General features: G+C 34.7%; 1 protein-coding gene and 1 long non-coding RNA gene across 6 annotated transcripts in view; one reads left to right on the forward strand and one right to left on the reverse strand.

Annotated features, from left to right (window-relative positions):
- The window catches only part of LOC108039340 (serine/threonine-protein kinase tousled-like 2), a 72,318-nt gene that overhangs the window by 42,680 nt on the left and 10,914 nt on the right, over positions 1–18,724 (forward strand). Inside the window, exon 1 of one of the 4 annotated variants that reach the window (XM_017116308.2) lies at positions 7,787–7,855. The exons of 2 other annotated variants lie outside the window; for them this stretch is intronic. In XM_017116308.2, the coding sequence (XP_016971797.1) occupies positions 7,841–7,855 (15 nt within the window). In that variant the 5' untranslated portion in view covers positions 7,787–7,840. Of the gene's footprint in view, positions 1–7,786; positions 7,856–17,142; positions 18,514–18,724 lie in introns of those variants that run through there. One more of the 4 variants, XM_017116303.2, reaches the window with a different exon arrangement.
- On the reverse strand, positions 500–1,647 carry LOC108039341. 2 transcript variants are annotated; one of them, XR_001769011.1, is made up of 3 exons: positions 1,551–1,647; positions 1,395–1,492; positions 500–1,031 (listed from the first exon to the last, which is right to left on the reverse strand). It is a non-coding gene; the product is annotated as an uncharacterized LOC108039341 (long non-coding RNA). The 2 variants fall into 2 exon arrangements; XR_001769010.1 differs by lacking the exon at positions 500–1,031 and adding an exon at positions 1,221–1,337.

The raw sequence follows: 18,724 nt of genomic DNA on the forward strand, positions 1-18,724 counted from the left end.
ACTTTTTAATCTTCTGCACATCCCTAAATTAATTTCTAATAAATTGCGTCCAACTGTGGCAATTCGTTTACAACCTGGGTTGATTTGAAAAAAAGTTTCTTGACTGATTTTCGCTTTTTTATAGAATTAAACCACATGATTAACATATAACTACCAATATCTTTAACTAATTTTTCTTAATTTTCTTTTCTTTTTAGGTAAGTTTTCGTGCGTTTTTGACCAAACACATTTGCTTAAATTTATAAGTAAGTAATAAATTAAAAACCAAAAACCTGATCACCTGATCAATAAAAATACAAGGATTTTGATTCGAATTGTCCTAGTTTAAGACAATAGGGGTAAAATAAATAAAAAATTTTGGCCGAGTGCTTAAATTATTTCTTTTATGGTTTGGCAAGTTTTTCCCTTTGGTTCCTTTGCCGTGCATCCATTATGAATTGCTGTTTGTTTCTTGTTGCCACTTCACTTCTTGTGTTTTATTTTTTTTCCTATTTTTATAAAACCCACGATATGAAGCCAACGCAGCACGTTGACGTCATTGGGAGTTTATGGGGAAAAGCGGGGACGGCGATAAAGTATGAGGGTGAAAGCAAATCGAAGTTGGAAACAGAAACGTACGTCAGCACAGAGATTATTTGATTTATAAATGCACTTGGACTGCAAATAGATACAGCTTCATTTACAGATACAGATTCCCTGCCCCAAAGATACAGATACATCGAATGTAAATGACAATGTTTGGGTGCGAGGGAGATGGTCATATAGCGCCTATATAACCACCTCCCTCACTCCCCATCCCCCCTCCCAATAACACACACAGACATACTCTCGTAGATCTATAACTGTTGTTATTTAATTGGATTATCATTGAGAAGGCGGCCAGCGAACAATTCCCAACTAGTCACAATTTCCAATTAGACTTCCGAAAGAGAAAGATTGAGACGGAGAGACAGAGAGCAAATGCCAATTGGAACACCAACGCGTATAAGAGTATACGAGTGTGATTATAAGATCCTGGGAGTTGAGTAAAACTAAAAAATAATTCGGTTTCAAAACAAACCGACAAAAAGCAAAATTAAAATTCTTACAGACATCAGATTACAAAGTAGCATACTTATAAATAATCGTGGCTTAATTCTCTAAAAAACTGTGTTTCAGCTTGGTTTCCGATTTCAAAGTGGCATACCTCAAAATGATTGCAGTTTAATTCTCTAAAAATCTGTGTTTTCAGTTTAATTTTTATTTTGGGTCGATTGAATCCCACATTCAAAATGTGAATTATGAAATAGAATTTTTCTGTCTTTGGGAAAACCTCTGAGAATTATGACCTTTTCGCACTTAAAAATAAATTTTGTTACGTTTTGAGTTGTATTTATTATAATAATAGTACATACTCAGTTAAATCCCTGATGCACTGCATCCGGTCAAAGTAAGATGGTATCGCTGTGAGCCTTCTGCAACCGCTCCTCAATCACAGACACACATATATGATCTGGAATTAAAATTTATATAAATTATTAAGTAAATTTATAATAATATAATTTACGTACCTTACGGAGGTCCTTGATCCTACATCCTGGTGACAATCCAACTCTAATGGTATAACCATTAATCATCTGGATCCCCTCAAGAAGCACACACTCACACTTTCTGACATCCGAGTGAACTGATTAATGGGCTGAAACAGCCCATAGGTCGTAATTTTTTGGCTAGAACTAGTTGGGAATTAAAAATTTTAGTGACGATGACGGAGCCAATTAACATTTACATTAACATTTTATTAGCATTACATTTACATTACATTTATGTTATTTTACATTTACCATGTTTTATGTTGACTGTTAATTGTCAATTGTTTATTTATGATTAATGATTGATTGTTGACTGTGTATTGATAATTGTTGATTGGTGATTGTTGAATGTTGAATGTTGCTTGTTACATGTTGCATGTTGAATGTTGCATATTACATTTTTCATGTAGAATGTTGCATGTTGAATGTTGCATGTTGCATGTTGCATGTTGCATGTTGAATGTTGCATGTTGTATGTTGCATGTTGCATGTTGACTGTTGCATGTTGACTGTTGCATGTTGACTGTTGCATGTTGCATATTGAATGTTACATGTAGAATGTTGCATTTATGATGTATGTTCTATATTGTATATTGTTGCGTGTTGCATGTTACAATTACCGTGTAAAAAGGTGACTTACAATTGGACATCTAGAGTTCATAACTTTATCAAATTTAATCCGATCTCAAAGTGGCATACCTCTAAAGACTTGTGATTTATTCTCTAAAAATCTGCATTCAAATTTTTCACTTTAGCGTTGGTCAAATTTTTGACCCATTTTCATGTTACTTATTTCTAAGTTTCCGATAAGTTGTAAAAAGCTGACCCACAATTGGACTTCTGGAGTCCATAACTTTACCAAATTTAATCCGATCTCAAAGTGGCATGCCTCTAAAGACTTGTGATTTGATTCTCTAAAAATCTGCATTCAAAATTTTCATTTTAACGTTGATCAAATTTTTGACCCATTTTCATGTTACTTAGTTTCCGATAAGTTGTAAAAAGCTGACCCACAATTGGACTTCTGGAGTCCATAACTTTACCAAATTAAATCCGATCTCAAAGTGGCATGCCTCTAAAGACTTGTGCTTTGATTCTCTAAAAATCTGCATTCAAAATTTTCATTTTAACGTTGATCAAATTTTTGACCCATTTTCATGTTACTTATTTCTAAGTTTCCGATGATTTGTAAAAAACTGACCCACAATTAGACATCTAGAGTCCATAACTTTACCAAATTAAATCCGATTTCAAAGTGGCATGCCTCTAAAGACTTGTGATTTGATTCTCTAAAAATCTGCATTCAAAATTTTCATTTTAACGTTGGTCAAATTTTTGACCCATTTTCATGTTACTTATTTCTAAATTTCCGATAAGTTGTAAAAAGGTGACCACAATCGGACTTCCACAGTCCATAACTTCATCAAATTTAGTCCGATTTCAAAGCGACATACCTCTAAAAACTTGTGGTTGGATTCTCTAAAAATCTGCATTCAAAATTTTCATTTTAGCGTTGGTCAAATTTTTGACCCATTTTCATGTTACTTATTTCTAAGTTTCCGATAAGTTGTAAAAAGCTGACCCACAATTGGACTTCTGGAGTCCATAACTTTACCAAATTTAATCCGATCTCAAAGTGGCATGCCTCTAAAGACTCGTGATTTGATTCTCTAAAAATCTGCATTCAAAATTTTCATTTTAGCGTTGGTCAAATTTTTGACCCATTTTCATGTTACTTATTTCTAAGTTTCCGATAAGTTGTAAAAAGGTGACCCACCATTGGACTTCTAGAGTCCATAACTTTACCAAATTTAATCCGATCTCAAAGTGGCATACCTCTAAAGACTTGTGATTTGATTCTCCAAAAATCTGCATTACAATTTCTTATTTTAACGTTGATCAATTTGTTGACCCATTTTCCCTTGAAGGGGGTCAAACATGGGTAAAACATTTTTAAGCAGTGCAGATCTGGTTCCCATTGTCTGTGTATCTTTCAAATGTGTTTATCTGTTACATATAGATATATATGCATTTGTGTGCCTATATCGGTTGCATTCAAATCAAAAGAAATCGGCGAGAAAGGCAGTTGACAATTGTGGAATTGCGATTGCAATTGGAACTCAACTGAAGTCGAGCGACAGAAAACTGAGACGGAAAACTGGTTTTTCCAACGCCACCCCTCTTTATAGATATATATATATTTATGCACCCATGTGAGCGCAGTTCAATGAATCGATGTTTCCATTAAAAAGATCTAATACACATGTACAGAGAGAAAGAAAAATCTTCAAACAGCAATGGTGGCAAAAGAAAATCAGATTATTTATCGAATCAAATTTTTTAGAATAACAGCTAAAAATCGTTTTAGAAAACTTCGCGCACAAGTGCTTGTTTTTGTACATTAGAAAAAAAAACTACTTTTCGACCATTTTCGACATTAAAATCTCTATTTCATTTATTTCTTTTTAAAATCGCATTCATTCTTTTCAGCTCGTTAGACGTTTTCATTTCACATGTTTTGCTTACATTTCGTTGCAGTTTGCACGCCATCAAAACTGAGCAAACAGAGAAATTACGGCTATTATTATGACTATATGTCACTGATCTTTACATTTCAATTTTTAACGACATTTACAAAGACTTCTCAAATAGAATTGATCAGTGCGCAACTTATTAAGTTGTGAACATTAAAAGTTAATAACCCAATAGTATTAAAGTAGATAGTAATGACCCCCAATAATAGTTAAAATAGTATTCATAGCTAATTAGCAAACAAAATTGAATATATTTACATATTTTATATTTATGGTCAATAAAAGTAAGATCTGTTAAACATTTAGAGCATTAATAATTCGTCTTCAGCTCAAATGTGCTCTTCTTTTTTTTTAATTTTTTTTTATTTTGTTTCTCTTCTCGTATTTTGCACTTGAACGACTTTCAATTGAAATTTTGTATTTATGTAATCGGAGGCATCTACATACACTTTGTATGTACTATACTACTATATATATATATACTTCTCTGTTGCCGATTTATTCGCTTTTGCTTTGTTCGCTTGGCCCATAAACAAAGCAATTTACATACAGACACACTCGTGTACATTGCAATTGCCTCTCTAAAGAGATTGTTGTTGTTGTTGTTGTTATTGTTGCCATTGCATTCAATGACCGACAACAACAACAACAACGAAAAATCCGAAAACCAAAAACCGAAACAAATCGAATCGAACTCTCGCACCCAAAAACAAAAAATAATACAAAATACAAATTGCACTTTACACGAAGCGAACAAAATAAAACTTGTAAAACAAAATGTAATTTGTTTCCATTGATTTCTTGTTAAAATCCACTCCCATCCCCATTACAATTTGCAACTAATTTATTTTAAGGTGTTCACTATAACAATTTCCATTGTTTTCCAAAGAATTCATTGTCAAATTCAGGTTGCAGATAAACTTAAATAAATGTTGGAAATATTTAAACCTTTAGTTCTGCTTATTCGAGATTCGAAACATTTTCCAAGTTCAAAAACGACTTTTATTTCAACATAAGATACATGTGGAGTTTATTATTTATTTACCCCTTGTTTTGTAGCAGTGTAGAGGACATAAAAAACGTAAACTACTTAAAACTTGGACATTTGTTGCCTCTTGACTTGCCTCCTTTTTTTGTGCTCTTTTAACTTGCTTACTTAGTTTTAAAAATTCCATTCCATTTGAAGTAAATTGCGATGACAAAGTTGCTAAACTACTCAAGTTTTTTTCAGTTTTTGCCTCTATTTCGCTCCCCGAATACCTGTCTCTGTTTGTTTGATATTTTTTATTGGCATTCGCCCATTTTGCAGAGCAACAACTTTAGGCCCTAGCAACAACTGTTCTATACGGTTGCTATATATAGAAAAATATATCTATATATAGTGAGCATGGCTCCACATCGATTTATTCGGCTTGCCAAAAGAGAAGGGTAGATAAATAATGCACAAAGTCAAAGTGTAATTCACAAATCGACTTCCAAATTCCACTCTTGGTTTAAAGTTCAAAATTCATTTCGCACTCGAGTTAAGTTGGAAAGTGAAATAATTGCTGGGCAAACAAATTGTCGATAAGTTAAGTATTTTAACCTTTGATTCGGAACAACATTTGCGTGTGTTTGGTTTGGGTTTGACTTCGTTTTTACAATTTTCTGATTTTATTTTGCTATATAACTAATTGATTTCATTGTTACATTTTTAATAAATTTGCCAAATGGGAGTGCCAACTGTCCTTTTTACATTTGCATTTCAATTTTCTAAGACACACACGCACACGGTCATTAATTATTCGACAAGGTGACCCGAGATGGAAAACATGTAATCGGTAAAAAGGAAATGCCATTGCCAAATGTGTGTAGAGAGGTGACAACCTTACCACTTATTTTGTCCTAAACTAAATTTCAATAGTCTTCATTTCGTTAATTCTGATTTAATTTGTTTCGCTTCAATTAATTCGTGAAATGCAAACATTTCACCATATTTCCTTTTTCCCCATTTTGCTACTTTCTTATAGAAACATTATCTGCGGGGGCTAACTAGGCGTATACTTAATAAGTAATTCATACGCCGCGTGGGCCAGAAGCCGTGTGGTGATAATTGACATGGATTGTAATGGGGCAAACAGAAAATAAAGCTTAAGGGTTGCAAAAGAATTTCTTGCCTTATTTTGCTTAATTAATAATTTATGTCAGAGCCTTAAGTGCAAATTATATGAATTGTTATTAAAAATTAACACATTTCTTTGTTTTCCTGTCCTTGGAGATTTCACATTTCCTTCTTTTACTTCATCCGATTGTCCGCAACTTGAATCGCGTGACATGCCTTGAAATCGTTTTAATAACTCGAGGCCAAATGTATATAAGTTTTGCATGTTTGCACATATTTTTTTTTGTGCAGATATGAAAGTAAACACAAGCTGTAAAGTGAGGGCTAAGCTTAAGCTTATTTCTTCGCTCCTCTTGGTTTTCTGTTTTTTTCTTATCATTATTAATTATTAACATAATTTTATGGCTTGTCTTGGTCTTTTAATTTAATAATTTGTACCAATTTTTGTAATTTTCCTTAGTATTTTTCAAAAACAATTAAATTTGTACTTTTCTGTATACCTTATGTTTATTTATGTTGTTTGTTGCTTGGATTGTTTGGCCAACGAAAAGTAAGATGATATAATAAGCAGCTGAAGAAAAATTGTTAACCAACCACCAAAAAGCATGGCGAGGCAAGGAAAAATGGGGAAAGTGGGGAGGAAAATGTGGGTGGGTGGCAAATGGGCAGAGAAAATGGGTAGGAAAAGCAGATGAGACGAGACCATAAAACCGACAAACGACGACACGAAGGATGCGATGTCCAAAAGCAGTGAAAAGCCCCCCGGAAAACCCCTCTTGGAAAATCCCTACGCCTGCGTGTGTCGTTCTTGGGTCCTGTATTTTCTTCTTTTTTTTTTTTGCCTTCAATTTTCATTCTATGTTTTTTCCACCCACTTATTTTATATTTCTTTCCATATTTTCTCGTACCTTTTGTTTAACGCTCTCGCTTTTCCCCGCCTTCCCCCCATTTCCCCGCTGTCTGTGCGGCTCCATCATCTTGTTGGGGAAAACTTTAAATAATTTAACACGCTAACCCCGCCCCATGATTTTCCCCATTTTCCCCCGCACTTTCTGGCCCTGTGGTGAGTTACAAGTGTCGAATGGAAAAATCAGTAGTGGGGGTGTCGGTTTCGGTGGGTTGGTGGTTTTCCATGTGTTGAAATCAGAGTCATGTTGAGTTAGTTTTTCCGCTTGGGGGTTGGGGCTGGGAGGGGGTGGGGTGGGCCGGAAAATAGACGAAGTGAATGCGTGTTTTTGTAGCATATTTTGCTGCGCAACATTTTCCCTGAACTTTAACAATGATTTTCGGTCGTTAGTGTGTGTGTGAGTGCCCAAGGGAATGAAAATTTACAAAATAATTTCATTTAGTAGCACAGTTTTGCTTTGGGAAAAAGAGCTAATGCTTTGGAAATTAATTAAACAAGGCCAAGTAAGGTTTTAATAAGGCAAGCAATATATTAGCTTTGTAATGCCCAATTGGCTTTTATTGAATGTAGTAATTCAGGGTTAATAAGTGAGAATAATTATATTTATTTATATAATCTTACCATACAATACTAATTGATTTTACACTTCTATTTATTTTCAGGTAAGGATATAAAAAGTTTGTTATTATTTGTGTCTTGAAATACTTTTTATGGATATAGCAAAGCGATGTACATGTCCTACGTGAGTATTAAAAGAAATGATAGAGGCCAATTCTTTGTGTTTGCAATTTTGTAACAACTTTATTAATGATTCAAGTCAAACAAGGCAGGTTTTTTTTGTTGGTAAATCAAATATAATTACAAATAGTTAAATTATTCTGATTGAAATGGGGTTTGCAAATGATACAATTATTTGTACATCTATATAACTTGTTATGTGATCCTTGGGGAAAATGCGGAAGCATTTTCGTTGGCTGCAGGAAAAGCGTTGCAACATTCGTGGAATACTTGCAAACTGGAAAATGTCAATCGTTGGCAGAATTTTCTCGGTTTTATTGTTGTTTTTGCTTTCGTTTACACGTCTCTAGGCCATGTCCGCCATTTTGTCCGGGTTTTCCTATGCCCCCCCATCCTCCCCTTCCCTTTTTTTCCTCCCCCGCTTTCTACGTCCCTGGTCGCCACTCTTTTTGGTCCGTTGCTAACCAATAAGTTTGTGACTTCCGCCAAATAGCGCGAGACACGCACACATTCATGTATGTTGGGGGGTGGGGGTTACTTCCCACTTCCCACCTCCTTCCAACTTCCTCCACCCCCTCTTTCGCCCCCGTGGCAACATTCACTCCGCCATTTTGGAATTGATACACAGCCAAAAAAAAGAGCTAAGAAGAAAAGCGAGAACAGGGGAGGTGGCTTGAAAAACGGGTGCACAGAAAGAAATATATGATACAATATGAATATTTAATTATTTTTTACAAAATGTAATTTTAAAATTTTAAACATTATAATTTTGGGATGTAAAATTAATATTTAAGCCCGCATGATTTTGTGATGTTAAAAATTAGTTTTTAAAATTCAAATCAATGAGTTTATCATCTAAAGAATTTTTATCAATTTTGGTTTATGATTTAAGGTTTCGACATGAACAATATATAAAACTTAATGTATGTAAAAAATAGGAGACATTTTGATATAAAATCATAGAAATATAATTGATAGTTTTTCTAAGTGTAGAAAAAAGGGTGGCTACAATTTTGGGGTAGGATAAAAGTGGATTTTAGAGTGCAGCAGGTGCAGGAACGCCGAATGCATTTGGCCCAAAGCACACGAACAACACACAAACACACACTTAGATGCTCTCAAAGCCCGCACACACACACGAACACATACAAAAACTATACGCACACCAATGCTTTTGCACGCAACTCACACGCACACAATCTTTCCATATTTCCAGGCGAGTTTGAAATATTTGCTTTGGCTTCAGTTTTTGCCTCTGTGTATTTGGCAGGCCATTCTGCCTCCCCTTTTTGCCCCACCCACTTTTCCAGCACTTCAGCCTCCTTCCACGCATTTCTCCTCTAGTTATTCAGTTTCTGATGGTTGCACTGCTTTCTTCAACTGATTCACTTGGGATGTACATTGTATATCGAATAAAAAGATCACTTCACTATTAATATGGTATCGAAAATACTATAAATCTTGAATTACCTAGAAATTGATCAATTTTAAATGAATGTAGAACATTTCTTTGAGTGTGACGCCCCCTGATTTGCATTCACTTTTGTTGTTGTTTAGTTAGTTTTGCACTCAGATGTTGTTGCTAAAAGTGCAAGCGAGACGAAAAACAATGCCAATGACAGTGGTGTACCAAAATGGAATCCAAATATATGTACATATATATTCACCACCCCCTTTAAAGTCCCCACCCATGCTAAACTCACTAATCGTTAACCCAAAAGTGAGCTGCAAATTTGGCGAGAGCAAAACTCAAAACCGGAGAGGGGATTTGGGGTTTGAACGGATGTTGGGGATTTGGGGGGAGAGGGGTTAAGTTGGTGGTGCACCAGCTGGGACAGCAGCCACTGCCAATGATGATGGCTTACACCAATCAAACTACAGAGAAGCACCAAACACAAGCATCACGCATACGCCCCGTCGACCACACAAAGGAAAACCATAGAAAAAAACATTTTAAAATTCTTTAATTTAATCAATTAATTTCAACATTTTTTTTGTTGGTTTACTCACTTGCAATTTCAGTTAATGCTAACTTAAATGGTTTGAAAATTTGTAGGCCAAATTAAAATTAATAATTGATAATATTCAAAGCAATAAATATTATTTGGTACCCAAGCAAACTAAAATTACAATTTTGATTTCCAAGATGAATCGAGTATTTATAAAATGAAATAGGAAAATGGACTTGTAGTAACTTTGTTCAGTGATAATTAATGGTACATTACTCATCATCCAAAAAGAAGCTGCTGGCTGGGTCGGAAAAAAAGCTTTTCAAGCTTACTCTTGGTGGATAAAAATCAAGAAAAAATGTCCAACGAATCAGGGGGCACAATCAGAATCGAAAAATGGAAGCAGGGGCCAAAGCAAACAGCGAAAGAAGTCAAAAGAAGGCGGAAAGAAGAGAAAGAGCAGCGTGAAATTCCAATGAAATTACGTATGAATGATTTTTATTATTAAAGTGCGCCATTGCCACTCAACTTGTGTTCATTGTTGTTGTTATTATGGTCGCTGTATATAGTGCCCCGATATATAAGGAGACCCCCGATACATCGGCCATATACACAAGTACATGCTTACTCTTATTTACGACTAAGTATGTCACAATTAGTCTGGCTGATAAATATTCACGAGTTGCTCTTTGATTGAAATTTCAACTGAAACTGAAACCAGAAAAGCTTGAGAATCGTATTGAAATTTGCGTTTAATTCCCCGAGAAAATCGTCATAAAAAATAATAAAGAATAGTGTCATTTAAATGAAATAATAATATGCGAATATCATATGTAAAAATCAATCCACTTCTTGAAGAAAATATATTTTAAAAGACCGATCATGTTTCTTACATTGATTTTCCTACTTATTCCTCTCTATGTTTTTGGTTTTCCATTTTTTGTTTAGCTTTCTGTTTGCTTTTACTGCATTGCTTGCTCTAATTAAATCTTATCTAAACAATTTTAAGTACAAATTATTTCAATGGCAATACTTGAATAGAGAAGAAAAAAATCACAAAAGCTCAGCGAGCACACAGCAAAGTTGAGGGCAATGTTCTAAAGCAAAGGCTATATAAAGAGCACACCTCTATAGATTCTCCCGTATAATAGTGTATGTACATATGGTTACATAAAAAAAACTGCAAGATAAGGGGAGGAGAATCCGGGGGCACAAAAAATAGGAATCAAAATCAATAACTGAATAGGCATTCGGAAAGACGCAAATACAAAAAAAAATGCAAAGCGAAGCAGAACTGATCAATAAATAATGCGTATACAGTATACATGCATAATGTGTAATATATAACATACATACATAAATGTATAGTATAAACCGATTTACAGGAAAACGGGTTGCGTTTAACCCACAGCCAAAAGGCAATCGAAGGCTATCCTGTCTCGTCGTGTCTCTTCTCGATTTTTCTGGCCTTCTGTCCCAACTGTCACATGATGACAGCGAAATGCGATTAAAGCGCAACTCCCGATAAAGATGGGGCACCAAAGAATCGGACAAATCGCGGGGCACTGAGTCATCATCCCCTCCATACTCCATACTTGAACAATAAGCTCATCCTCCAAATCATTATAACTTGTACCTCATTTTCTACACAACAGTTTCAATGACAAATCGATTAAGGGTTTATATGAAAACTGATTGCCAATCTAGGTGGAATGTTAAATAACAGTTAAAAACCTTTCAAGGCTTCTGTATAACACTTCAAAAGGGAATGGACTGTTAGTAAACTTAAACTAACATGTTACGCACAAGGACTTCACGACTTCCCTTTTTAAGGCTTTTAGTAAACTAAAAAAGTGGTTACTAGTAATACTGAACTAATAATGTACATACAGATTTTTGTATAATATTGAGTTATCACTGTAAACACTCAAAGAAACAATTTCAGGATGGATTAGGTCTACGCTCGAAATAATGAGAATGTGGTTCCGAGAATTCGTATAACAGAAGCCACCACAATCTCTGCCGTGTACCCCCAATTTTCCTACCGCTTCCTCTGCATTCGTTATCTTTTTCTTCCCCAACCACAATTTGCGTATATAATGTACTTGTTTTCACATATACGACTGCACTTGTATATACATACATATGTACATATGTAAGTATCCCCGGCATTTTGTCGTTGATAAGAATAATGAAGTTAACTCATAGACCCATTCCGTATATGCCACATTTACCATCCAACTACACTATATTTATTATCCCCAGCCAATTCTTTGCTTCCTATTTATTTCGTGTTCTACCAGATTTTTTTCTTCTTCCTGCCCTCTTGAACTATTCTAAAAATAAACTAATTGCCCCAGCGCCTGCAGTTTTTCGTTTTAATTTTATTCTTTTTAATAGTCCTCAAAAATTCCATTCGCCTGAGAAGTGAAATTTTTGTCAAGATTTCTCACCTATGAACATACATATGTACACACATATACATATGTGTTTGTATGTATGTATTTATAAGAAAAAAATAGGGAGTATTATTCATACCAACAGATGCGGTAATGTTTCTTGTTCTTGTTGTTGCTTCTTTGTCTGACTTTTTGGCGATTTTCGGTTTTGTTTTGCTTTGCCCGGGTATTTTTATAAATTTTTGATAAACAGAAAAATGGTTCACGTCGACAAAGTCGATTACCTCATATGAAATATTTGCTGTGTGTTGACACAGCCCGAAAAAAAGGAGTAGGTGAATTTGAGACGGTTTTATTCGGCAATGGCTGTGTGCCACGCCCCTTGTCTGGCTTTTGGGGCCAGGTCGGTTGCTAAGCTTTAATTTTCCGGGATATTTTTAGTATCTGTCTTTTTTTTGATGAAAATCCCTGTGTATCAGTTTTTGCACTCTATTAAAAAAACCTCACAAAAGATAAAGAAATGGAAGAATACAAATACAAATGAATTTTTGGCTTCATTCATCTATTGATATTAACATTTCCTTATGGTCTTATCATTACTAAGATTATTATTCAACATAAGTAAAACTAAAAGATCAAAGCAGCCTATGATCTTTATAAATCTTTTTAACCTTCTAAACCAGGTAAACAATTGGTTTCTAATTTAACTGTTTTTATTTTTGTTGTGTTAATATCGATTCTATCCAATAGAATCATGGACTTGGGAAACTTCAAGTGGTTCAACTTTACCATTACAAGAGTGTAATATTTTATGATTAATTTTTGTTAAATTGTTAGATGTTTTATTATGCAAATACATTCTTATGTTCATACATACATACATGCATATATAATTTTACATTATCGTAACATTTTAGAAAATTAAGGAAAGCTTAAATTTAAAACTATTTATAAAATTATAATTTCGCTGTAATATTTGATTGTTTTTCCAGGGTATTCAACTTTTCGCCTGCTTTTTAGTTCGCCCTCCTTGGGCTATACTTTTGTGAATTTTCCCTGTCGTCGCCTTTTATTGTTATTACTACTACTACGTTTTTTTTGTTGTAGTGTGAGCTGTGCTCTGCCCACGTCACTGCCTCTGCCGGCGTCGCTGCTTTTCGACGATTTGCGCTTTGCGTTGCGCTTACTCACAATCAAATCTCACGCCGCATTTTTAGTCTCAATAATAACTGAAACGAAAAACACGCGCAGCCAAAACGAAGCGCAAACCAAAAAGGAAAACAAAAGAAGCGAAAAAAGTAAAGAAACGGGCAGAAAACGCAAAGCAAAAACGACGACACATCGTCAAACGTCAGTTGCCTTTTATTTATTTTATTCCAACACTCTTTCTTCCTTATTCAATTTTTTTCTTTTCTTTATTTCCGAGTGTTTATGTGTGTGTGTGTGATCATTGTTTTTGCATTTCGCGTTTGCTCAAATAGTAAATTAAACTGTATTTAATGTGTTAGCAAGAGGGGATGGGGAAAAAGAGAGGGGGCGAAAGCACTCGTTCGTCGTCACTCGTTGCGTTTTCTGTTGTCGTGGGTCGTCGCCTGTTGTTGTTGATGTTGTTGTTGTTGTTTTCCACTGACTGGGTCGCTCTCTCTCCTTCGCCCTCACGATGCTTGTTGTTCCTGTTTTAGTTGTATTTGTTGGTGCAGCATAATTAGACGCCGTGGATTTCTCGCGACTTTGCGAGAGTAATAGCACTGCCCGCCCTGCGGTTTTCCCGCTAGAACTGGCATTTTTATGAATGGCAGGTGCAAAGACAATTGGAAATTAGTTTGGTTGAAATATTTTTGGACACAAAACCATTTTAGGCTGAATACTTAGCCAAAGCATTTACAATAGCTCTGCGAAAACTATTACTTTTATTTAAAACGGAATACAATAAGGAAAATGCAATAAGTAGGTGTTTGTACTTACAGATTTTTTTTAAATCCAGATATTTAGCTTTTTTGTACAGTTTTAGCCCTCTCTTCTCTGCTCTTTTTCAAGTTCTCTATGTTTTTTCGTAATTGTTTTGTTTTAGCATTCTCGGCATGTTAATTTGTTGTTTCTCGTTGCTTTTTGTGGTGATCTCTTTTGTTTTATTTTTCACTCGCCGTTCGTTATCAAAAGGGAAACAACAAAAGGCAAAAACGACAAACAAAGACAAACCGATAAAACGTCAAAAAAGCTTGTCGCATATTTTGTCCATTTTTCTCTATTTCAAACTCACAAAGCTTTTACACAGTTTAATAAATTCTAAAATGATTACGAGTTTGTTTAGTATTTCTGATCGGAAATGGCGAATTAAAGTCCAATTGGGAATGTTGAAAAATAAAAAGGGGACAGCATTTTCCGATAATTTGTGGTTTATATTTTTCTTATCTTTTTCGGTTGACCTAGTTGATTGAAATCGTAAAAAAATGTACATATGTATGTACATAAATTTCTAGATTTTGCACATTTTACACCTTCAACAACATTTTCATTTTCCTTTTGTTTGTTCGCGATTATCTCGTGCTCCTTTGCCTCGTCTTCTTCGTCTTTTAGTGTCTCTGTTTTGCTCTTTTTTTCTGATTGTGCGACAACTGCTTAACAATTTACAATTATGTATGTGTGCCTGTATGTATATGTATGTATTAATAAACAGTAAACTCTCGGATAATGTTATATACTTTTTTATAATTAGATTAAAATAAGATTAAACCGAATTTTTTGAATCTTAAAAGGTTTTTATTATAATCAATTTTCAGAAAGATTATTTGAGTGTCCCGAAAAACGTTTAACAAGTATTGAACATTTGTGTCAGCTTATGCCTAAAAAAGCCATTAATGTACATACATATGTACATTGTATGTTAATTGTACGTACATTAAAACTATAAATTTAGACAAATTGGTTTAAGTAAATGAAAAATTAGTCAAGCTTTTAATTTATTTTTGTAAAGAATTAGGTTTAGCTGGTTTCTCTTTAAAAAGTTTTACTGTAGTTTTGTGTGCACTTCTGACGATTATATAGCCGTCCGTTTGTATTTGTTGATTGACTCAACTTGACGACGACACACGCGCGCCCAATTCACAAAACTTTTGTTTTATACACCGAATCTTTTTTTTCTCAGTTTTGTTTTTTTTTATTTGTTTGTTATGCTGCGCGATTACGTCAGCTGACATTTGGTTTTTATTTTTCGGGGACTTGGGAAAGCATATGTACATATGTGTGTCCACATATGTATGTATATGTATGTATGTACACTCTCTAACTAACTCACCCGTTTGCAAAATAAAAAAAAAGAAAAATAGGTAGAGGTGTATAGAAAAAGTTAATCACTTGGCACTGGCACATTTGTGTTGTTGGCTTGTTTCGGGGGAAAGTTGCACAAATCAAATGAAGGAAAATCAGCGACGAATCGCAAAAAAAAATGCAACTCTCAAACTCAACTCATCCATTAAAAACTAAGGAAAAATCGCTGGAAAAACTTCAGAAAAATAAGAAAACGAAAAACCAGTAAAAATTGTTGGCCAGAGAGTTAATTGGTTTTCATGTTCATTGCTGAAAACCGAAAACCAAAATATGCAAAAGTGAGTATAATAGGATATATGAACATACATACATACATATATCACGTCATTCCCATATGCCAATGACTTTTGTTGTGTATGGGCACGTAATTTTATTTTCGTCTTGAATTTCATTTCATTGTGCCTAATTGATTTTGCCATTTGCATACAACTATGGTTAAACTTATAGTAGGGTTTTCGAGTTATAAAAAAATATATATTTCATTAAAAACTGTAATTAATTATTAATTAATTAATTTTAAAATACAGAACTAATAAAAGGGTAAATATATTTATTCTGATATCTATCTGCTCCTAGTATATTATATCTGTCTCATTCTTCTCACCATCTATACCTCTCTACCTGGCTGGAAAGCCTACCATTTGCAAAATACATAGCTGTTAACTTGTATACATACATCGGTCACATAACGGAACTAACGCATACTCCATCTCAGGCCATATCTTTTTAACAAACACTTTTCGTCGAAAGTGTAGTAATTTATAATAAGAAATTAATTTGAAATAACAAATTAATATTTGTTGGGAAAATTCCCATGAAAAATAATTTTCTCTATCTAAAAATACCTATTTCGATGTTCCATTAAATTATTTATATTTACATATATTAAATTATAATTAATATACTTTTTAATACCCAATTATTGAGCAATAAACAACTCTTTTTAGTTGGTCTTGCCTGTGGCTATAATTATAATTAAACAGCACTTGAACAAATTAATACGAGGTCATCGGGTTTTATTTGTTGTGGTTACTTTTGGATTACAAAATATTAAAGGTGTTACCATTTGCATCTTAATGTTGTTGGTTGTGCTTTGCAAAAAACATAACAAAAAAAAGAAATTAAAAAAACGTTGGTTTCATTTGAAAGAAATTGGAAACAAAATTGGAACAAATTGTTTTAAAATAAAGAAAATAATAAATTAAAAAAAAATTGATTATAAAATATGTAAGCTAAGCTACCAAATTCTTTGGAAAATATGTACGCCTTGAAAAATCAGGACAAATATTGCAAAATGTACATGTGTACATATGTACATACGTACATACATATGTACATACGGCAAAGTTAAAAGTATTAAACTAAATTAGAGAATGGAATTGCCACTCTATGAAAACACTAAAAAAATTGGTAAAAATGGGTAATAGAAAAAGATGTAAAAACAATGCATTGAACAAATGTGCAAGCTTTCTAACGCCGCAGTCGCAGACGGCGTCGCAGTCGCCATGGGCAGCGCAGTCGACGGACTTGCCAACAAGAACAAACGCGAAGCATCGGGAAGAGTCGAGAGAGGAGAGAGTGGTAGAGCAGCGAGAGCAGAGAGCGAGCAGAGAGCGGACGAGAGCAGCGGCATTTCGAGTGCAGACGGCGGTGGTGTCGGTGTCGTTTTGGTTTTGTCGGTTGCTAAACACAATTTAAGTTCACTCGGTTAGCAGACATTACACATACACATATATCTGTATGCAAGAAACCAGAAAAAAAAATACAACGTTCGCTGAGTCGCGTTCAATTTTTTTTTGTGCGTGGCGTGTGTTTGCCTGTGTGTGCTTCGGTTTTGCCAATTTTAGCCAACTTTAGCTCTCAGTGTCAAACTTAAACTTAAAGAGCGAGCAACGTGACGTGTCACTAAAAAAATTCGCGCACATAACTTCCTACTACAACAAAAAAAAAAAAGAACCAAAGAAATAAACAACAAAAATGTCTAAATACTGAGACTTGTTTTTTTTTTTGTGCAACTGTGTGTTTGAGAGTGTGCGAAAATACAAAGAGAATCAAAGAGATAGAGAGGAAGAGCACAACAAAGAGAGAGAGAGCGAGAGCAGCTGATTTTAGCCGGCAAGAGTCAGCTGTTTCGCGACAGAGCGAGATAGCACAAGTTTTTTGAACAGGGCGAACATGTTATGTCTTGCACGCCGTCTCCTCTTTGTGCTGCATTCGCTTTAGCAATGCAACAACAACAGCAACAACAACAGCAACAACAACAACTGGAAATACAAGAAATACAACAGCAAAGGCAACATTTGCAAATTCAAGAAATACAGCAACAAAGAAGAAGGAACGAACAACTAAGGCAAATCCAAGAATTACCGCAATTAATACCACATCAAATACAAGAAATTCATAAAATACCGCATCTAACAAATCAAACACAGAAAATAATACAATCACAGCATAGTAGTCATGACATACAAAAAGTTCAGCAAATACCAGAAGTACATAAGTTACAAATAGTACCAGAAAATCGGGCATATCAAATACAACGAATACCGCAGCAACAACCGCTTGTATTTAATCATCATCAAATCAATGAACTACCGCATATGCCAACTTTACAAATAACTTTGCAAAGTCAGCAAAAAATACCAGAATTACAGCCAATACAACAACAGTTACAGTTTCAACAAATACAACGTTTACCGATAATACCAGAAATTCAGCAAATACAGCAATTTCAGACTGCGCATCAAAAGCAAACAAAAATAAGAGGTGCTACAACAATATCATATAACAACAACAGCAGCAACAGTAGCAGCAATAGCAACAACAACTATTATAATATTCACATCAACAATAACAATAACAGCAACAGTAACAGCGGCAACAACATAATGTTAGCCTCTGCTGCCGCAAGAAAACGCAGTCGCAGCGCGAGTAACGGCAGCAAAAGCAACAACAAAACGGCCAGCGGCCGCAAATTAACGAAAAGCGTGAGTGTTTGTTGTTTCTATTTATTTTTTTCTCTCGTTCTCTCTGTTTACATTAAGCGGTTTCTCGCCCGTGCACGTGCTATTCATGTGTGAGCGAGAGATCAAAAGAGAGAGAGAGCGAATAACAGCGCTTTGTGCTGAGCGCCCAGCCTTTGTCGACTGCGCTGCCGAGCGTTAACAGCGACGCTCGCAAAATTGGGCCACATACAAT

This window comes from Drosophila rhopaloa, unplaced genomic scaffold (assembly GCF_018152115.1).
Source record: "Drosophila rhopaloa isolate 14029-0021.01 unplaced genomic scaffold, ASM1815211v1 contig_3, whole genome shotgun sequence".
NCBI lineage: Eukaryota > Metazoa > Arthropoda > Insecta > Diptera > Drosophilidae > Drosophila > Drosophila rhopaloa.